General features: G+C 44.5%; 3 protein-coding genes across 3 annotated transcripts; 1 reads left to right on the top strand and 2 right to left on the bottom strand.

The window, feature by feature from the left end:
* Positions 1-7: 7 nt before the first annotated feature.
* On the bottom strand, positions 8-8,870 carry TNFAIP1 (TNF alpha induced protein 1). The gene is made up of 6 exons (XM_082493132.1): positions 8,541-8,870; positions 6,269-6,438; positions 4,262-4,351; positions 4,105-4,157; positions 1,486-1,681; positions 8-506 (listed from the first exon to the last, which is right to left on the bottom strand). Exons 1-6 carry the CDS (start codon positions 8,755-8,757, stop codon positions 288-290), a joined length of 945 nt encoding a protein of 314 aa, XP_082349258.1. The 5' UTR covers positions 8,758-8,870; the 3' UTR covers positions 8-287.
* A 3,018-nt stretch (positions 8,871-11,888) lies between these two features.
* IFT20 (intraflagellar transport 20) lies at positions 11,889-14,359 on the top strand. Its single transcript, XM_082493050.1, has 4 exons — positions 11,889-12,140; positions 12,504-12,589; positions 13,379-13,482; positions 13,939-14,359. The coding sequence occupies exons 1-4, from the start codon at positions 12,014-12,016 to the stop codon at positions 14,018-14,020; spliced, it is 399 nt and encodes a 132-aa protein (XP_082349176.1). The 5' UTR covers positions 11,889-12,013; the 3' UTR covers positions 14,021-14,359.
* An 804-nt stretch (positions 14,360-15,163) lies between these two features.
* TMEM97 (transmembrane protein 97) lies at positions 15,164-19,075 on the bottom strand. Its single transcript, XM_082493292.1, has 3 exons — positions 18,945-19,075; positions 16,656-16,800; positions 15,164-16,146 (listed from the first exon to the last, which is right to left on the bottom strand). The coding sequence occupies exons 1-3, from the start codon at positions 19,062-19,064 to the stop codon at positions 15,896-15,898; spliced, it is 516 nt and encodes a 171-aa protein (XP_082349418.1). The 5' UTR covers positions 19,065-19,075; the 3' UTR covers positions 15,164-15,895.
* Between the last annotated feature and the right edge of the window lie 2,578 nt (positions 19,076-21,653).

The following is a 21,653-nucleotide window of genomic DNA, read 5'->3' as shown; positions in this document are numbered from 1 at the left end:
ACCACAAACTGTCAGAATCGGTCTTCTGAATTCCATTCCTTATGTGGCATGAAAAGGGGGCCAGTCTGTATTTAAAGCACACGGTGCAAAATTAACATCTTAGTTTTAAAAGCCCTGGGGCTTTACTGTCGCTTTGTGCGCAAATGCCCATTTGCTCCTCTAGGCAGCCAAGAAGCCAAATGAAGATCAATCCACAGAGTCCAACTGATCCCTCCCTACTTCTTGATCTCCCTCAAAGAATATTGATACAAGCTTTGACACCAAACCCTTTTTCCTCGACTGATATGCTAGTGGCCAAGCTGACGGTCATCATAGGTGCTGTATCTCTTCACATGGATTCGGCGCACTCGGTCACGAAGTTCAAAACCCTCATCATCCTCGCTGTGAGATGCCTGGCTTCGGCTCCTGCTTGTTGCTTCCAGCAGAGAGTTATCAGGAACCCGTGGTGTTTCATATAGTAAGACATTTAGTGTTTCCTCATAAATTCGCGCCTCAGGGAATTCAACCTACAAAAAACAGCACATTTCTTTTTCCTGATCTATACAGGATAACACGACTGGAACACATGCCCATAAGTAAAAAGATACTTGAGCCATAAAAAGACATACACTATGAAGAGTAAAAGAATTGTAAATGAGAAAGATGAGCAAAGCAGTCTAATTCCGAGTAGAGGATTACTCCCACCACCAGCTCGCCTACCTCACCTCTTCTTTTAGATTGTTCTAGATTGTTGGGAATCTGCACTCCTGCTGAACTTTTTAACAGATACTCTATAGTTTTGCACATAAAAACAAAAGGATAATAAAAATATCATGTTTCTAAACAGTGCTTGCGCTCAAGTTTCCATTTCACTAATTTCATCCCATCCGTTTCAGTTATTCAGGTTGGGACAGATCAATTTCAGTCTTCTCCTTTTTGGCATATATTTTCCAACGCTGGAGAAATTTATACTCCCAGACAAAACCACTTAGTCCAATTACATACAGTGATTACATCAGTGCAAGTGAAACACAGTACAAAGTAACTGCAATGAAGGAAACTTATGTAGGTATAACTAGGAACAGAATTCAATCTTTACTTCATTTAATTAGAGAATAATTTAAAGGCTTTTACATGCTTTAGGGACAGAGTCAACTTTAGGAGACTAGCGCTAAAATGCACATGCTTTCAGAATTACCATTCTCAGTCTTTCCTTCTTCAAACCTGCTACCATATTGAATCTTCTCCGAATTCTACCTAGCGTGCAGCATCTTTTACCAAGACACCAGCTCATCCTGCAGCTCCTTTAGCTGCAAGCCACCCTACAAATTTCGATGTCACTGACCATCAATTCCAGTCAGAGTTGGTATCAAAGCTTTTCCAACAAGTGACATTGCTTGCCCCGAGCAATTTGGCTTAAGTTATACAAAACCTGCATCTTTCTGCAATGTATCATCAACCTGACATTTTTTTAAAACCATAAGAGATAGGGCACAATTCCATTACCTTGGTTTGCTTCTTCTCTGTAGCATACACTATGGAGGTACAACAGACTTCAGCAAGTTTCCGACCCTGTCCATAGAAAGACCAGCAGCAGATTTCATCCCCTATAACATCCTTAATGAAAAGAACTCTGCCGTTGAATCGGAGAGAGAGTTTGTCAAACAGTTCTATATTCTTCAGTAAGTTGTCATCTGAGTTACTGAAACACAGCAACAAAAGAAGGGATACACGTTTTTTTTTTTTTGTTTTTCAACTGGCCATCTCTACAGAATTTATATGCCTATGCCACCACAGTTTTAAGCATTCATCTAACTGCAGAATACAAATAAGTAGTGACTCATTGCCATATGCTGCCAAGAAAAGAGAGGGTAATAGCCAATTCAGATCCAAATAAGATGCTCCAATCCCCAGGAGCAAACACACCAGCCTTTAGAGGTCAAGTTATGTAATTAATAACGACAGCACAATTTCCCAAATCATTACATCAACTATCTACAACTATCTCTTGACTGACGCTCAAGACGATTAAATCACATCCTAACAGCAGTTCTCTTTAGTAACAGCGGAAGTCCAAAGAATCAATGCATGTTAAAAGGCCAGTTAAAAAGCAAGGTGTTCTACACGTAACACTAGTGGTACCACAAACAAATTTCTCAGGTGAATACATTAAGTTTTATTGACAACCAACACAATGTAGGATCTTAATTACTTTTCAAAGCAAGATCTAGACATTCTAGAGGAAAAAAAAACACATTGTATTATAGCGTTAAAAGCAAGTAAAGCTATCAAAGCTATTCTTAAAATCTAAAATATTTTATTTAAATAACATCATGACCAATCAATGTCCTATTTGATGAAGTAAAAAAAAACCCCAAAACAACCTAGAATTCCTCCTTTGATATTAGCTTGAATGCAGCTCTATCGAAAATAAGTACACTGTGTCTCTTTTTATAGGTGGCTGGGAAATGTGGGTATGTGGAAATTAGCGAACATATTATTGCCTAGACAACAAAGGCAACCGCACCAGCTTTAACAGTAAAATTCCCTACTCTTTGGTCCCAGAAGCTCAAGGTTCACACCTTGCTGCCAAGAACCTACCCAGAGACATGACACCGTACTTTTGTATGCAGTATCTTAACTTCTGCAAGCGCTCCACGAAAGCTATGAAATGCTTGTGAATCAAGACACTGCTAATAAGAACAGCTGACTAGGCTTTACGTAAATTACTTAATCTGAGAAGTATTTCTGTTCAGATCTAAATCAAAAAAGCATGACGCGCAACCAGACAAATTCTTCAGCTCTCAAGAATCATTTGATAAAGCAATCCGGGATTCAGCCAGTGACAAGTCCCAGGCTGTATGAAGTGGCGGAGCTGGGAAAAGAATGTAGAAGTCTTCATTATTAGATCACACTGACAACATAACTGAGAAAGATCCTTTTATAGTGTCAATTAGGAAGAATAGATGGAAAAAACATCTCTGCTTCCTAGCAGCCAGTGTGGAATTTTAAATAAAGATGCCTCATTTAAACACCATCAAGGCATGCAGATTCACGCGCAAGGAATAATTAGAACCCTACAGCTAGTTGAGATACCAGCACCTCCTGGTATCTAGGATTCTTTTGCCCTCATTACTAGCACGTTTACATTTCCAGACCCCCATGGTGACTAATACACTATTCTGTGCTGGCTTTAGCATCACTGCTGTAAGCTAAAGGGTAACACAGGGAGGAGTGCAATACAACTGGCAGATACAGAATGCAGTCTGCTGAAAAACAGGCTGCTCCTCAGCACTCCCACAGGTAGCATTTCCTGACTACCTGAAATATCATGACTGTTAGAATCCATCTTTCTGACAGATAATCAGTTTGTCTAAAGAAAAAAGCTTCCAAGATTGAATCTCAGACTGAAAAGGCCAAAAATGAGGATTCTGTATAGCAGAAAAGATGTGAGAAAGGATTACTCACACTGCTTCAATGACTGGTTTGGGAAAGTCCAAAGCAATTCCAATAGCATCATAACCAAGGGATCATGATAGCTCCCACATAAAACTAAATAAATAATGTTACTTTATACACGAGGAAAGCCAGTAAGTTCTTGCCCTGGCCTATCTGGGTTGTTCCTGAGCAGAATAGCTACTTTCCTTTGTAACCAAATAATTTAGAGGTACTGGAACGTCATCTGTAGGTCAGAATAAGAGCGCTGGCAGAGGTGTATACACACCCCAAAGCAAAGCTAAACTGACGAGGTACGGATCATGGTTGCATTAGCTTTGCATTGACGAGGTAACACTCTGGTTACTGGTTTGCACTGCATTACCTAAGTTACACTTAGTTTCAGCCAATATTAATACCCTCATCATTCTTATCTCGCCCTTTGTTTCTGTTCATCTTTCTCACACAACTGAAGCGTACACTGCACTTTACAGATACAGTTTTTTGAGTTTTCCTCACATTTAGATTCATATAAATCAAAAATAACTGCATGCAAATCCATAGAAGAGCACTTTTGCAAACAAGAAACCTCCAAACAAACAAAAAAACAAGTTATGTTGTACCACGTCTTCCTCCATTTCCACAGTCAAAGGAAAACTTTCCCATTACAGTGGGAGAAAACTGACATACCTGGTGTAGGAATATTTGTTGTTGCTTCTGTTATAAAGCAGCTTAACAACGGGCTATTGGGAGAGAATGAAAAAAAAGCAGAAAAGGTAAGTTCTGTGTTTGAATATGCTTATGAAAAATTCAGTTTCTCACTGGATAGTTGTGGAAAAGCAGTTACTTTCATTGATGATTCTATCAGTCTCTCTTCTTCTTTTGGAGATGTGATGATAGGGATGCTACAGACAGGTTCATACAAGTCTTTCTTGTCCTGTTTTAAAGACAGAAGAGAGAGAGGAACTCAAGAGAGAGAAAAGCTAAAACTAACATCTACTGTTGCTGTCTTCTCCAACCCCTCCAGCCATGTTCCCAAATCTTGTGATGCGCAGGAAAAGCTCTGTGTTGCTATAGTAACCACACAGCGTTACCTTGATCTGCAACCCAGAAATACAGCAGAGAGATTTCTTATCCCCAGAAGGCAGCAGTAATTGAAATATTGGGATGCAGGTGGATGTCCTTCTTAGCTATAGCAAGGACTCTGAGCTCAAGTCATATTTGGTTTAAGTGGGTTTATTATTCTATCCTTTTTTGAAGGAAAGGATAGTAAGAGTTTGTACTAGTTTTAATCATCTCAAAACACTGCAGTATATAAGAATATCAGCCACTAAGAACTGAACATTTGGCAAGAACAGCATGTCACCAAAATGGACTTCAGCCCCTTGTGATACAAAAGCAACAATCAAGAGCGTGTAGTACAGTCTGTGACTCCAGATTCCTCATGTAGCAAATTAAGGAAAACTCAATAGCTAATAGGAAAGCCTCAGAACATTTTGTTTGTAGAAGAAAGGTTTTAAATTCCAAACCAGAAAGAAAATTGTCAGTGTGGCTTTGCATTTCTTTCAGTGGACAGAAGAAGTATATTGAACCTAGTCTGTGAGGCATTTATTAATTATGAAGTTTTGTCCTGCAAGAAACATTCATTTCATGATCTTAAGACTAATAAGAAGTTATGTATGTATTGCATCTGGGCTAACCTTATTAGTAAGTTGGCAGAACAAGTTGATTTCAGTCAGCTGAACTCAGGGACTAGTAAAGTGAATAAAGCTACTATGGGCTTACATATTTGCAAATAGTAATCGTAAATTAATATAAAGAAAAGTCCTTAAAGTAATCAGTACTTACCATATAGGTCTTTTTCACCATTAAGATTCAAACTTGGAAAAAAGTTACTACATTTTCAAACATTGAAACCCTTTCTGCCTACAAATATTATCTAATTAGAAATTACATTAACTTGGGGGAAATTTAGACAAATGCCATAAGGACTTTTAGAACATATGCTCAAAATATGTTTATTCAATCAGTTTCCTTTAAATTTCTGGCCTTTATTTCATTTCACACAAGAGGAATTCATTCATTATCTACTTCCTAAATAAAATTCAAAAAACGAAGCCAGAAAAGAACCAGTCCCTCTATTTAAATGACAAATTGTGAATACAGTTTCAACTTTATTCATCCTCCTGGAATCCCTGTGAAGTTGAAAAGTGCTATCATCCCCATTCTGAGGGGGCAGCAGGACAACAGAGTGGAAGCACAAAGGGAAATGACATCTCCAAAATGACAGGAACCCAAATCTACATCTTGCACATTCTAGATTCATATAATCTAACCAGGGGACAATCTTTGTGTCCTGGTCTAAGGTAAAACAGAACCGATTTTCTTTTCAGTAATTCTACTTTTCAGCTAAGCCTCTTCTAACTGAACTGTCTGAAAAAAACGGCATATTTTTCAGCTCAAACCACGACACTTTCTCTTCTTACAAAGAAATAGCTCCCTTGATAATCCAGTCACCTCACTAGTTGCTCTAAATACCTTCAGAACACAGGCATCTGTGGTGTGGAAGGCTGTGCCATGATAGCACATGGGTCTGAAAACATTTCCAGGGAGATCATAAACTAAATTTTGTCCCTTATTCAAAGCATTGCAGAATCTCAGGTGTGCATACAGAGTAAGGATAACTATGGCTTTGATGAATGTACTGGATAAGATCTTACAACTTACCCGACTGCTGTATCATTTTCTTTCCAGGCTGTCTCTAAGGCCATGAAATACTCTCTCAAGTTGTCTTAAGTAAATTTTATAACCAAAACACCCATGAAAAACTTTACAGTTTACTTCTGTTTCTTACCTGCAGGGCTGCTTGGCACATGTCCACTAAGCCCTGAATGAGATAATATTTGGCTTCTGCCATCAACTCTTTAATCTCCTGTCTGTGTTTTGGAAGTGCAATCGTGTCATCTCGGAGATAGTTTAAAATTGTTCCGAAGTGCTTCCCACAACGGTCTATAAGGATCCAGCCTGAAAAATAACCATCACATCATTTCAATCACCTCAACACTAGGGGGCAAGAAAAAGCTCTTCAGAGAGGTTAAATAAACCTAATGTTTCCTGAAACTGCACGATACACTTCCCATTTTATTCAGTGGAAGTCTTTAATAACTTTGAGCAAACTGAATTTGGTTACAGAACAGAAACCGACAGTGGAACCACTCTTTTGGTACCTCCTCTATGTTCTCACTACTTTGCAGCGAAAGAAAAGCCTCAAGCTAAAAATACTCAGCTTCCTATCACAAGACACTAAAATTGCTGCAGGAACCTGACTGTGCTGTACCAATTGATCAGTCAGTGGGCTGCCTGATCAAAATTATCATCTGTGCTTCATCTTTTCTGAAGTAGGTTCTGATTGAAACCTATTCAACTTTTCAACTACCATAGGAAGTCCCCAGTTGACATTTAACTGACTGTCCAAGCCATTCAAACCTATTAAACAAAAAAAACCCAACCCCAAACAAAAAAAAAACCAGCTTATAGTTAGCTAGGTTTCTTCTTTTATTTAGAGGCTTGTCATAGTCCCAGCAAAATAGGGGTGTGCTATATTTGTACAAGAATAAATGCATTAACTGCTGCTACAGTGTAATGCTGTGCAATTAGAAACTTATCACTAAGCAAGCCAAGGAAAGACTAGAAGAGAGAATTCACAAATGTTTGCAACAAGGGGCTAAGTTCTATGGCCTAATGAGAAGGATTTGGCAATTTTGCAACCACATCTTCTGCTGTTATTCAGAGTTAAAGAAAGAGAAGCGTTATGAAGACACGAAAAGGTAGATGAGACCAGAAAACCCAGTATGGGAAAAAGGCTGTTCTAGTCTCCAAATGGGAGCAAAGAACAGGACAGAGACAGACCAGGAGGGAGCCAAGAGGGGATGCAGCACAGGAAACAGTAGCAGACAGACAGCTCTTGCAATTTTAAAACATCCTTGACGTCACATTCACTAGGAAACAGGATGTCTGACTTGATGGCAAACAATAGCAATGTAGGACACACATGGGCAGAGGGATTAAAAGAGTGCCAAACACTTTTCCATAGTGTGGAATGCAGGCAAAAAAGTGTTAATTTGGGACCTAGGTACAGAAAACAACATAGGAAGGTAGGCTAAATCACTTCTAGATTCTCCAGCTGTAGCTGCCAGAACATGAACCTTGTCCTTCATTCAGGCTGAGGCTCTTCTACAAAAGTGCTGGACGATTTAGTTGTATGTAACACTCAACAAGACCTAGCCTACTCAGGGGGAACTTGGTTTAAATGATATGCAAAATCCACAAGGAGTTATTTCAGTTTAAGTAAACACACTGTTGTGCATCAAGTTTAAACTGATATAATCTGGGCACGTGGAGGAGCTTTCACATAGGAGTGTCCAGAAACACCAAGAGGTTAAATACTTCCCAACCTCTCTCAGCCTTTTCTCCACAGTGCCACAACCCTCATTCCTAAGGTGTCACTTTGTCCTGGACTACTTAAGACAGGAAAATGAAAGCACTCGTAGCCATTGCTGATATTGGCTTCTTACTCATTCTACTCTCTATAATGTATTATGGATTTTCATAATGCAAATATTCAGTGTTCAGCAGGAGGCGACATACTCCTTGACGGACAGCTAAATACTGTCACAGCATCGCAAGCCACAAGTGGAACATGCTACTGGGAGGAAGAAAAACAGAATTTTCAACACAGCAAACAAGGCTGTTCTGTTTTAAAGATGAAAACTGGATGTCCCTCCCCACATACGCATTTCAAATGATGCCACTACATGACACCACATAAACGACAACCCACATACTGTCTGTTCAGTCTTCATAACATCAACAATCTGCATACCAGCTGTGATCATAGGAAAGAGAACCAGTCCTTCCGCTAGTTAATTTTAGTAACAAAAGAACACATTTTATAAGGCAGAGGATTGTTAGCACCAATGGGAGTTGGCCACCTAATGTTCCAAGCTATTTTTGGAATAGATCTTTCCCTACATCTTTAACTGAGCGTAGTCTTAAGATATTTAAAAAAACACTACCAAATCCCAGTTGTTTTACAAAATTCTCAACAACAAAAGACATTCCCTTACCTTCCTTGTCTGTGAGCACTTCCATTCTGCCACTGAACATGGCCTTAAGCATTGTGTCGTGCCTGGTCAGTACTTGTACTGTAGTGTAATATAAAGAGCCCCCAACGTTTAGTCGCACATACTTGTTACCAAGGCTGCCCCCTTTGAAGCTGCAAGTTTTGGGCTTGGGCCCTGCGGCTGGACAAAGGGTGGTGGTTAGACACGTGTCCCCCGACATCTCCTTCTGTAGGTAGATGACAACCCTGCAGAACGTGGGCTTGACTGATTCCGCCGTGATTGGTGAAGAGTCACAAGTCACCAAACGAGGATGGCAAGGCAAAAGCGGTCATAACCACTGGGCCCTTGAAACAGAAATGCGTAAGATCAATACAGAAGCCTGGAATTTCCATTTACAACAAAAACATGAAGCCCACAATAAAGAGGAGATACTTTCAGTAGATTCCTAGGGACACATCTACAGACATTGTGACAAAACAAGATTTAGCTGTTTTTTAGACAACTTACACAGCAGTATAATGGTTGCTCAGCACCATGCAGCCAAGGTATGGTTACGTCACTGTTAGTGAGGGATGCTAAAATTTTCTGGACTTCCTGTTATTTAATCTGCAGCCAACACTACAAACACCATACAATACTGCAGTTCAAGTTTAAACGCTAGCTGGAATGCTGCTCCCTCTCAACTTCCCAAAAGAACGCAACTCTTTTTGTGCAGAGCTGAAACACAATGGAAGAGCTTTCTGCCCTTCCTTCAGCTGGGTGCGCATCTATATGCCTGGGGTTTGGTGGCGGTGGTTTGTTTTTTAGCTGGAGACGTTTACACATCTCTTCAAATGTCTCAACACTGAAATGCTGTACCATAACATTCTATTTCCTGGCAATTCCATTCATTTAAAACTCTTCTTTCTCCATCCTGGAATGCTGAGCACTCACTGTAGTTTAATTTAAAAAAAAAAAAAGAAAAATCATTTAACACTACCCTCCTGCCAAGCATGTCATCTTTGGAATATTTGTCTCAATTAAAAAGCCAACCAGACCTTCACTGCTTCTTTCTCTCCCCAGACTCACTATGCTTATCTTTTCATGAACAATAAGCTCAAAATGGAAACAAACAACAAATGAAACTCTAAGGGGCCAGATCCTAAGTCCTTTAACTGGAAATGTACAAATACAGGTTTATTACCTATCCTTCTTCTAATATTTATTGTTCTCAAAATCATTTTGCCATTGTTTTTTTTTACTGTTGTATTTTTAAAAATTCTTTTAGACTACAAACATCTCCTACCTTATCTGTTCTGTGCCTATGGCACATGAGTAACCTTTTATAAATAAATATAGTAACCTTCTAATTATATTGCTATTCTTCCTACATCCCTTTTCCTTCTCATCCCACCTCAGCTTTCAACATAGAAAAAACCCACAACCATCCACCTGTAGAGCAAATTACTTGGCAGCTACAGATGCTATCTCAAAATTGCAAGAGATTTGAATCACTCCTGAACTTAGAACAACACCTAAAATTTAACCTTATTCTGCAGTTCCTAACTCAATTATTCTAATTAAGCAAACACTACAGGCAATATCTATTGAATAACAAGCAATACAAATATTGTACAGGTCATCAAAACACAAACCAATTGTAAGAATTTTAGTGCCAAAAAAGTTTGTCTATAACTGGAACTCCCACTAGCTGCCATCATTCTTTACTTTCAACTAATCACCATAAAACACAGCAGCAAGCTTCAGCCTACATCTGGGCAAAACAAAGTTGTTTTCCAGCTACATCACTTGAGGCAAGCAGTCCATGAGCAAATCTATGTCAAAGGCAACTCCACGTTACACGTGGAATTGGCCAGAAGAGTAACTCCTGACTGCTAAGCAAGCAGCAGCAACCAAAAATTGTGTATTATGGTCATGGTGTAAAAATTTCATTACTCAAACAAAGCAGCTAAGGGTTATAGAGAAATCAATCACAAATTGTCCAAGCATTGCGAGTAACACAGTTCCTCCTAACTAGTCACGAGTGTTTACTATAATCCATTACAAGTAAGAAAATCAAGACCAGAAGCAACCACACCTTGTCTCTCAGTTGAGATTTTCGGTAACAATGGAAATATGCCTTAGGTCTGTACATTTGTCATCAATCTCCTGCCTTGCTTTAGCCCCTCAGCAATCCCTTTTTTAGAACAAAAGCCCGTTTTTAAAGACAGCCAGAGTGATTCTGTAACCACAGAGAAATCCAGACACACACAGAGCTGTCCGGTTTCAACAGCGATCTGCCTGAACACACTCGTTAAAGTCACGTTTTCAGTCAGCTGTACCACTCCGGGCCCTTACTCACGTCTCTGACCCAGGAGGACGAAGCTAAACACCAGCAGAATCCCCTGCGCAGCCAATCCAAGCAGGAGTCAGTGCTATCGCTCTAACGTGTTCATCAACTAACAAGCCAGGAGGCTTTTGCTGTAAACAGTAATGTAACCTTTAATTACCCCCATTAATGCGAGAAAATTTTCTCCGTCCCTTCCTTCCTGCCTTGTGTGGGAGGACTGCGGGACAATGACACCATGGCTGGGACACGGCACCAGGAAACGCTCCCTGCTGAGAACTGCCATAAAAAGGAATGTTCTTAGCGGCTCCGGGCGAAAACCCCCGAACACCCAACCCTCCTGCGCAGCACCGCCCGCCAACCGCCCGCGCTTCGGGCCCAAACTCCCCGGCCCCTCGCTGGTTTACACCACGCAGCCCTCCCCTTTCGCGGCATCCCGGGCCCGGCGGGGCAGAGGCGGCACCGAGGCCTGGCACACCGGGCGAGGGCAGCCGCTTCCTCGCGGGGCCCGCGCCAACACCCGGAGAAGCAAAGAGAAGCTGGCCCGGGCGCCAGACGGCTGCGGCGGGGGGCCCGGCCCGTTGCTCACCACCCCGCGGGTACCAGGGAGGCAGCCGAGGCCCACACCGCCCCGCACCCCTCACCCGAGAGGCGGCCTGGGAGAGCCGCCGCGGCCGCCCCGTAGCCCTAGCCCCGGCCCCGGCCCCGGCCCCGGCCCCGGCCCCGGCCCTCACTCACTCACTCACTCACTCACTCACTCACCCGCCCGCCCGCCCGCGGCCGCCCCACAGCCCCGCCGCCGCGGCCCCCGGCTGAGCTCATTTCCTCCGCGCACCGCCGCGAACCGGTAACCCGGAAGCGCTCTGCCCGCTGCCCACTGCAGCTCCCAGGGCGCCCCGCGGCGCCGCCGGAACTTCATTTCCCAGCGTGCCCCGCTGCTGTAGCCGGAACTACGTTTCCCAGAGTGCCCCGCGGCGGGCGCGGGCTGTCGCCGTGGCAGCCGTGGCGGAGGGCCGGGCCGGGCGCCGTGGGGTGACGGGTCCTCGGCCCCCAGAGCGGCCCGCGGGCGGCGGGAGGGCCGTGCCCGCGGCGAGGAGAGGCGCCCCGCTCCTGTCAGCGCCGACGCTGCCCCCAGCGCCCGTCCCGGACCATGGCGCAGGCGGCGCTGGGCGCGGCGGGCCTGCACTTCGACGAGCTGAACAAGCTGCGGGTGCTGGAGCCTGAGGCGGCGCAGCAGACGGCGCAGCTCCGCGAGGAGTGCAGAGCCTTCCTCGACAGTAAGTCCTCCGCGGGCCCCGACGGCCGCCGCCGTCGCCGTCGCCGCGGCGGGAGCCGGCCCAGTGCCTGCCCGGAGAGCAGCGTCTCCTGGCGAGAGGGAGCCGGGCTGGTCTTCTCCTCAGCAGCCCGGAGCAGGGCCGGGGGGGCAGGCTGGGCCGCAAAGGGCTGTGGTGACTCCTGGGGCTTTTCTCTTTTCTTCCGCCTTTTATAGCCTACCTAATAGCAAGGACAATCTTAAAATGTACTTGTTTCACTGTAAAATCTAAAAATATAAGCTGCATCTAAAAATTACAGGGTTTGGTAGAAGCATTAGTTTTCTTTAGGGGTGTTTTGGATATAACTTGACTTTTTTTTCTTTGCAGAAATAGTAGAATTTCAAAAAATAGTGGGGAGCTTAATTGAACTTGTCGATCAACTGGCAAAAGCTGCTGAAAGTGAGAAGATGAAGGTACTGTGCAATTAATTACTGGCTTTTCATGTCCTCTGCCCTGTACTGTGCATGAAAAACCAGATCTCTCCCTTTCTCCTTCTACAGCATAAGTATCTGTCGGTCTCGTACAGGCATTTCCCTGGTAGTTAACGTCTGTCTGTCTGCAATATGAAAGCATGGGGCTTTTTGATATTAACATATAGAAGATTTTTGTAGGCACAGTCAGTGTCATATTACTCCTGCATTTAACAGTCCTACTGTTTATCTATATATTTGCATATAAGTAGAACATGTATTTTTTAATAACTCCTTCTGCTAGTAGCGCTTTGTCCTCAAGGGGCAGGAGATGCTCGGGAAGGAGGAGGGCTTCCTAAAGACCAGATCAGTGAATAGCTCCATAACTACTTTGGAAATTTTCTTTATGTGTCACTAAGCGGTGTGGGCTTTTTTCCATGTTATAGTGGAAATAGAAATTAATGTTTAGCAGAATTGTAGGTAATTACTTTTTCCTTATTCTGGGGAAAAAAATTATAACCAGAGCTTGTCAGTCTGTAGGACCAGTCACCAGTGATCAGTTTGTATTTCCAGAGGAGTCAGTGGCTTTTGTTGCTTGAGTCTGAAGGAAGTCTGAAGTATCTTAATCTGCCCAACCTCCACAGGGACGGTTTGCCTGTTCCACTGACCATTCAGTATTCAGGTGTCACCCTCCTTTGTTATTAGTGTGGCTGAAACACTTCAAAATCAACCTGCTAGTAGTGAAGGGGGTTAAGAAAAAACAAAATCCCAATACAACTACATCCCTGACAGGCCATCGGTGCACGAAATTTGCTGAAGTCTATAGCAAAGCAACGAGAATCTCAGGAGCAGCAACTTCAGGCTTTAATAGCTGAAAAAAAGATGCAGCTGGAAAGGTGAGTTTTCTATTAAATACTTTTGGGGCATTATGTAGGCAGGAAAATCAGCCTCGCCATCTCTGCTCAGCTGCAGGACACTGTCCAAGCTTGTTCAAACAGTCCATCTGCAGCAAAGGCGTGTCCTCCTGTACAAAGCACACGTGCAGCTGTGCAGAGCCACAAGCCTGGATTTAACTTAAGGCTCTGCCTGCCACTCATCAAGAGGGTTCACCTCCAACAGCTTTGTGGCAGCACAAGATCATGCAGTTGAAGAAATGAATAAAACTGTAATAGTGTGCCACGTGTCTGACTGGGAAAGACACTTCAGAACTGCAAAGTCAAACTTGCACAGCCACTGCTTCCCAGATGTCGTACACGTGTAGCCTAACTCCTCCACCGCAGACCAGAGAATGTTGTACTAAACCATCTAACGCGGGCTGGATGCAGCTGGTAACCATCTGTTTTTTCTTTCAGGTACCGAATAGAGTATGAGACTCTGTGTAAAATCGAAGCAGACCAGAACGAATTCATTGACCAATTCATTTTTCAGAAATAGAGGATGCTAAGATAAATACAAACTAACTTGGAAACTTGACCATTCCAAAATCTTGAGATTTTCAAAAATATGCAATTTTTCACTGTGTATGAATGAATAGATGGTTTGTACAAATGGAAGTGTCTTTTAATTCCGTGTGAATTACACTAACAGTGGCAATAAGGAGGGCTTTCTAACAGATGTAAAGACTGTTCTGTCATTTGATTTTATAAAAGTTTTGTACAGTCAGTAGTTCAAATTATAGTTCAATTAATACTACTGTTGCTATGTTATTTCTCTCTTTTTGAATTGTACAGCTCTTTCAAAGAAATCGGGAAATAAATTATTGTTTTCAGACTTTCTGGATATCCCAGCATTGGTTGCTTCTGCTATGTTATTTTTGAGCTTAAGAGTTTGCAACTCCCTGGACAATCATAAAATGATTTTCCTATATGTACTGTTTTTCATGTCTGTAAAGACACAACGCACAATTAGCAATAACTTTTATCTATATTGACCAGATTATTTTTTGTTTGGAGATAGGAATACACCCGATAAATTTGTGATTAACAGAATGGATCAATTAGACACACAAAAAAGCAGAAAATATGGCAGAATTAAGAACATGAAACTATGCCCGAGGTATGTCCACACAGGCAGTAATACGAGAGTAGAATTCTTCCACGGGCATTATTAGTGACAGAACTGCAAACGGCGGAGACAAACCATTCCAAGCGCACAGTGACACCAGCAGTGTATATAAACTATAAATATGAATGTGACATTTAAAAAACGAATGTCTGGGATCTAAAATCAAGCTTTATGTTGAAGTGCAAATAGATGCATTTTCTCTGTGTCTTTAGGCAACCAAATATGGAAACATTGGCCTTTTCAGAGCCTGCAGAAGGCTTAAATTTTATGGCAGTGACTGAAAAGCCTTCTCAGTGACCTGTAATTTTACACAAGTCTCCAAATTTGATTCTTGCAGATCAGACGATTGAAAATTAAAAACAAAAAAACCCAAACCCAACCACCCCAGAACTTCCATCGGCAGTAGGTTTTATTTACTGTAACTTATGCTTGTATTTACTGTGTGAACTATGATCTTACGGTCATTTTAAGTTCCTTTTAGTCATTCCCTTAAGAAGATTAAATGCAGTCGAATGCCTTTAGTTATTTATTTCCATACTAGAAGTGTTTTTGTGGAAGAGCGAAATTTCCAAATCCTTGTTCACAATTTCTGAAGTACTTCACAAACGTACGCCTTATTGTCAAACAATGTTCACTTTAAGCATTCAGAAATCCAGATTTTGGCACATTTATCATTGATCAGACACTTGCAATTAATCAAAACTGAAGCAGAGCAAAGGCAGGTGAAATTTTCAAGGAAGGGGTGAGGAAGTTAAGAATTATTACATGATTTGAAGTGCTTCAAAAGCATAGCTTTGCAAAGCTGTATGTAATCAGTTATGGATTTTGAAGAATATGCTCTTGGAAGACAAATTTCTTAAGTGGTTTTCTAACAGTCATCTTGGAAAAAGGGAATGTGAAAGAAAAGTATCAGCTGCAGTGCCCCCCTCCCCATGATGCAGTTACACATCAAATGGTTAAAAGTTCCTTTTCCTATTACGGATGTACTGCACAAACTGTCTGGGGGAGAGGAGTGAGGTCCCTCCACCCGCGTGTGCCCCAGAAACTGCGTGGAAATGCGAGTACAGGCGTCTGCCAGAGCTGTAAACTCAAACCAATTCAAATTTTTCTTGCAGGAGCCAGACGCTCTGGTAGCAGCTGCTGCAGCCGCCCCCACCGGGCAGGTGTGTGTCCCAGGGCACCACGTCAGCACAGGGCCCCAACCGAAACCAGTAGGAGTGGTGCGCTTACAGCTGCCAGCGGGGACTACTTCCTTTTCCTCTTCTCCACGTGGTTGTAGTGGGGGTGGAAGAGCATGGTGTAAAGAATCAGAAGTGGTATCAGCAGGTACGGCGCGTATACCGATAGCAGAGTGAGGCGCTCACGTTGTGTCTGAGGTCCCAAACGCTCTGACTTTGAGAAGTCGTGGAACAGGATATGCGCGAGGATAGCAAACAAGGTTGTCGCTACATGGGTGGAGTAGATAATTGCAGGAGTCCGTATCCATTTGCAGCCACCTGTACAGAAGCAAAAAGTAAACAAAATATTTCGAAAAAAGCAGAATTCAGTGGCTTTTAAATTAATTAAGCCATAAGTCATATTAAATAGGTAGCAGAAAAAAACATTAAGTACTGGTAGCAACCCAGGAAAATTCTACCTTTATGGAAATTTAGAACAATGGTGCGGTCGTGAAAGTTTTAAAGTAACAAAATGAGTACAGAGACTCGACCCAGAACTTTATCTGCCTTGGAAGCGCGCCCGATGTCAAACGTTGATGCTGGTTACGTATAAATGGCTGTGGTGGGAAAGGGCCTACAGTGACGGGGTTTGTTTCTGACAGGTCTTATTCTGTGCTGCTTTCTCGGATAAAACTTGCCATGAAAATAGCACAGCACAGCACTCCACTCCCCGTGGTACATCCCTATAACTGCTTAAGACCGATAAATAAACTTTCTCTGCAGTATAGAAAGCAAGCGTTAGCAGAAATGTGGGATGGGACATATTCTTACAGTAGTTTCATACCAACCTTTGAAGAAGGCGTAGACTGCAACGGGGAAGAACGGCATTTGTAAGAAGGCTTCACAATATATGAACGCCTTGAACCACTCTGGGGGCTGGAGCATCATGGGGTCTTTAAAGGAGGCTGCGTACCACTGTAACAACTCCGTCAGCTTAAGAAAAAGAACAAAACAACAAATTAATGCACTGAGCATCAGCCGCAATGGGAAAATTGTGGCACTGATGTGGTGGTCAGCTGGGACCATCAGTGCAGAGGGAAAATGAAGCGATCTCATCTTGGTGCACAAGGCTTCACATTGTGGTTCCGTTGTAATAGGGGCTGCACTTCCCAAGTCTTTAAAGCAATGAACCCTCTCCATCAAGTATTTATTAAATTTGCATTATAGGCATTTTTAGGATTACTACAGCATTAAGCGCAGTTGCTTTCCAAAAACTATTCCTGAAATGTCATTTCCTACCGGAAAAAAAATCAAACCACAAAAAATCTGCACCTTGACATTAGTAGATAGTGAAGAACTCGTGTATTTTCCTCTTTCTGACCCTCCTGTTGCCCACTGAGGTGGGCCCAGTGTCGCAGATACTTGTGGGCACTTGCAGTGTCCACCCAGGAGCTGTGATGCCGGCCAGGTCCTGCCGGCCTCGGGGCGGCTGCGCCCTTGCTCCCTCGGGAAGCACATCCTCAGGGCAGGAGGTCGGTGGCTGCCGGATGCTGCTCCAGTGGCTTCATGTTGGGATTTCGGCTTAGCGAGTTGCAATTAGTTTCCATGACAGAAATGTAAATTCCAGCACGGCTTTAAAGTTGGACTTCGAACGGAGAGATATGTATTGAGATTTGCTGGTTAACTATTAATTAAAAATGGTTTCCATAATGGAGTAATTCTTCAGGCAATTTGAATGGCAAAAACCAAATTCACTAATTGTAAAGCTTGGATAGGAAGTTATGGGCAATCTCAGCCTGATGACGAGAGTTGAATTGATTATCTTCTACCCAACTATTACTTTAATTGACTTTACTATGTTTATTGCCTTCTATAAGTCCATTCAGGTCGAGGGAGGTCATCCTCCCCCTCTACTCTGCCCTGGGGAGGCCACATCTGGAGCACTGTGTCCAGTTCTGGGCTCCCCGGGTCAAGAAGGACAGGGAACTGCTGGAGAGGGTCCAGCAAAGGGCTACAAAGATGATGAAGGGACCAGAGCATCTCTCTAATGAGGAAAGACTGAGGGACGTGGGGCTTTTCAGTCTGGAGAAGAGAAGACTGAGGGGGGATCTTATCAACACTTATCAATACTCGAAGGGCGGGTGCCGGGGGGATGGGAACAGCCTTTTTTCAGTGGTGCCCAGTGACAGGACAAGAGGGAACGGGCACAAACTTGAACATAGGAGGTTTCATCTCAGCCTGAGGAGGAACTTCTCTCCTGTGCGGGTGGCAGAGCACTGGCACAGCTGCCCAGAGAGGGGGGGGAGTCTCCCCCTCTGGAGCCATTCCAGACCCGCCTGGACGTGTCCTGTGCCATTGCTGGAGGTGCCCCTGCTCTGGTGGGGGGTGGGACTGGGGGAGCTCCAGAGGGCCCTTCCAGCCCCCACCAGTCTGGGATTCAAAACGCAGCAAACCAGAGATTTTTACTAATAAATTTGGTTGCAGGGTGCCCGCTTCTGCAGGGGGAACAATTCCCTTCTATGCCTGGCAGGAGTACGAGTGAAAACCAGGAGCCGTGTCCGCGTGCTCGGGCTGCCGGTGGCGTTGGGGCCCTCACGCAGCGCGTGCGGGGCAGCAGGTACGCTCCCGCCCAAATGGGTTCGACTCTGCCAACCTTTGCTTTCCTCCACCTGCCAAACACACAACGCACCCCGGGGGGAACTGTCCCCCTCGATTCACCAGGGACCCTCCGTGCGCGCCCGGTGGCCGCAGTGACGGCACCCGGGAGGAGCGGCACGTGTACACCCGAGTTATGGATTTAAAAATCCCGTCGGCCACAGCTGCGACACACTGACAGAGCGCCACCGCGACTGTCCTTCCCCAATGAATGGCTCCACTAAGAACGTTCGTCATCGCGCGGAAAGCCAAGTGCGGAGTTATTTTTAAATACTACCTCATTTTAGGAAATTTACTGCGTTTCTTCTCCGCCTTACGTCTCTACCTACTGGGTTTTGTACAAACTGCCACAGGATCGGTGAATCCCAGCGGAACCCGCCGCAGACACTCGCTTCTCTTCAACCCCCCCCCCCGCCAAAGGCGCCCCCGGCCCCGAGCGCGCCCCCGCCCCACCCCGCCCCGCCCCCGCGGGGGCTACTCACGGCCGGCGGGTGGAGGCCGGCGGGCAGCAGCGGCTGCAGGTCGATGAGCAGCGTGATGGGGATGTGCGAGAGGAAGTAGAGGGCGAAGAGCCGCTCCCGCCAGCGCGGAGCCGCCGCCATCGCCGTGCCCTCCCCGCGCCCCGCGCCCCGGCCCCGCCCCCCGCCCGCGCCACGCCACGCCCCCCGCCCCGCCCCGCCCCCGGGCTGCAGGGCGGCTGCGGGAGCCACGGCCGCGGGGGGCGGGGGGAGGAGGAGGAGGACGGGGAGGAAGAGGGGGAGGAGGGCGGTGCTCAGAGCAGGCCCCGCCCCGCCCCGCCCGAGGCCCCGCCCCCGCCCCGCCCTCCCCCCCGGCGCTGTGGTTCGCCCGATTTTACCAATTCCACCCACGTCTCGGCCCAGGGCCGCCGCCGCGCAGGAGAGGCGCCGCCAATCGACCTCCTCTGGTGCGGCCGCTGCGGCCCCGCGGCGCTTCCCGCACAGCCACCGCCTGTACCGGTACCTGCGGCTCTCCATTTTGCGTCCAGGATCGAGCTGGGAAAAAACAACTTCTTGACTCGTACTAACACACCTTCCGCTGAGAAGTCCATCCTGACCCACGGAGCTTAGACGGTCACCACGGCAAGGGAGAGCCAAACCAGATAATCCATCGGGTCCGATTCCATCCTTTATTGAGCACAGAAGCTGTCCAAAGTGTACACGCAGATTAGGTATCGATCACCCGCTTGGATTCCAGTTCCCCCTTATCAATGTCACAAAGAGTTCTAAAGTAACCATACCTGAGCAGGATTACAGAAGTACAGCGAACAGAATTGTCTATCAAGTCATGCTTGACAGAAGAACTTTTAAAAGTTACAAAGAACAAACAGTTCAAGGATCTCAGGATACTCTGTTACTAAAACAAATAAAGGGTAAAAAAGATGATTAGAAAAATTGCTACCCAGTAAATACAAAACCCATCTGTTCAGTCCGGTGACACTCTCAGACTCCAGTAGCTCAAACAGTAAAGTCCCAAATCCGCCACTAGTAAACTGGCTGAAGGAGAAAAGCACTTCGTAACCTTCGTCAATTAGTTGATTTGAATCAGTCAATGATATTCCACCACACATCAGGAAACGGATTTTGGCAACTTACTTTTCCACATCGTATTTCGCTCCTATGTGTCACCTTCCAGACGTAGCAGAGATCAGACCTGCGAATACTTGCATGTTCCTTTGACAATTTGTGAATAAACGTGAAGTTATTCTTTGCACTCACTACTTCTGTACTCTTCTCAAGGCACAATTAATAAAAGGAGATGCAGAAGCTATATTTAGAGAGCTTAAAACTTATGATTACAATCTGTAATTCATTTGACAACGATAACAACACAGCTTAAAACTGATTAAAACGCAACTCTGAAAACTGCAAGCCAGATTTTAACCTCGTTGGGAAGAAGGAAGCTCCCTCGACGACCCCACGGTAGACGACTCCAAGCGTACACGCGTGTGAGTTCACTTCAGAAACGGAACTGCCTTTGTCAAAGACGGCTCTTAAGAGGTCTCACTTTCATTCTAATTGATTTACATTAAACATGTAAAATGCAGTTGAGGCTACAGAAAACATTACCATAATTGGGTTTTATATACATTTGCACACACACTTTTAGTTCTGCATTTGTGCCAATTTTAACTACTCATTCTGCACAGTGCCGGGCCCACACTCGTACGAAGACACCCTGAAAGGTAAATGTTCAAAAGACATTTTATTCTTTTTATGTTTATGAATGCGATTAACCCACGGACCTGTAGCATTTTGCTCCCCAAAACACGCTGACGCACAGGGTGTGTTTGCCAGCCGTGTCACCGCGCTCCTGCCCTGACAGAACTGCGCGTCAGGATGAGAAGACCCAACTGCCCATTTTGCTGCAGTCTTATGCCGAAGGAGAATCTAACGAGCAGAGTAAGACAAACCGGCAGTGAATTAATGGCGACTACTGCAGCAACAGCCGGCCACGCAGCAGTAATGACACCACCATCACCAGTCCCAAACCACGTTAAGGTTTAGCCCGTAACCGTACGGAGAGGTTTCAGAAGAGGTGTGAGGGACAGACACACGACTCCCCAACACCATCTGTGCCGGCCCTGGGAAGAGAGCACGTGCTCAGGCGGCTCATCGGTTCAGTTCTTGCCAGGTCCTGAGGCCTGGATTATATCGTTCAATTTGTTTGATCTTTAAAAAGGTCTTACTCATAAAACACGAACATTTTCAGCCATATTCTGCAGCACCGCTGCACACTGGATTCTCTGCGTTAGGGCTACAGAAAACGATGAAAACGTTTGTGCTGAAAAAAATGTCACGAACTTTGCAAATTAAGTAAAACCCATCCTTGCCTGGATGCCTTTTGACCTCCCAATAAAGTGCAACTCAATTGCTCGGTTTGATTTAATCAGCAAGTTTTGCCTTTATCCAGGATCAAGCTTAAAGCGTAAATGAATATTTTGTTTAAGAATTCATATATATGCACATAGATGTGCATATGTGTGTGTGTGTGTGTGTGTATGCATGTGAGTGTAAAAATCAAAACCATGCCCAAAAGAAGATGTTATAAACTCTTTTTACTTCTTTTCTTTTAGACAGTACTTGATCAAGATTGTAACCACTCGTTCTCTACTAAAGGTGGGAGATCAGACAGGAAATAAAGATGACGCCACTGCTTTTTCAAATGTCACA

The sequence above is a fragment of the Vanellus vanellus genome (assembly GCF_965231255.1).
Source record: "Vanellus vanellus genome assembly, chromosome: 19".
Taxonomy (NCBI): Eukaryota; Metazoa; Chordata; class Aves; order Charadriiformes; family Charadriidae; genus Vanellus; species Vanellus vanellus.
The sequence above is the reverse complement of the archived record's forward strand: the minus strand, read 5'-3'. Positions and strand labels throughout refer to the sequence as shown.

Coding starts and splice junctions, on each gene's coding strand:
- TNFAIP1 (XM_082493132.1), bottom strand. CDS start 8,757: ATGTCGGGGGACACGTGTCTAACCACCACCCTTTGTCCAGCCGCAGGG. Junction 4,158..4,261: donor TGATAGAATCATCAATGAAA/GTAACTGCTTTT, acceptor CTCTCCCAATAG/CCCGTTGTTAAGCTGCTTTA. Junction 1,682..4,104: donor AACAAATATTCCTACACCAG/GTATGTCAGTTT, acceptor GCTGTGTTTCAG/TAACTCAGATGACAACTTAC.
- IFT20 (XM_082493050.1), top strand. CDS start 12,014: ATGGCGCAGGCGGCGCTGGGCGCGGCGGGCCTGCACTTCGACGAGCTG. Junction 12,141..12,503: donor GTGCAGAGCCTTCCTCGACA/GTAAGTCCTCCG, acceptor TTTTCTTTGCAG/AAATAGTAGAATTTCAAAAA. Junction 13,483..13,938: donor AAAAAGATGCAGCTGGAAAG/GTGAGTTTTCTA, acceptor TTTTTCTTTCAG/GTACCGAATAGAGTATGAGA.
- TMEM97 (XM_082493292.1), bottom strand. CDS start 19,064: ATGGCGGCGGCTCCGCGCTGGCGGGAGCGGCTCTTCGCCCTCTACTTC. Junction 16,801..18,944: donor CCGGCCTCCACCCGCCGGCC/GTGAGTAGCCCC, acceptor CTTTTTCTTAAG/CTGACGGAGTTGTTACAGTG. Junction 16,147..16,655: donor AGTCTACGCCTTCTTCAAAG/GTTGGTATGAAA, acceptor GCTTCTGTACAG/GTGGCTGCAAATGGATACGG.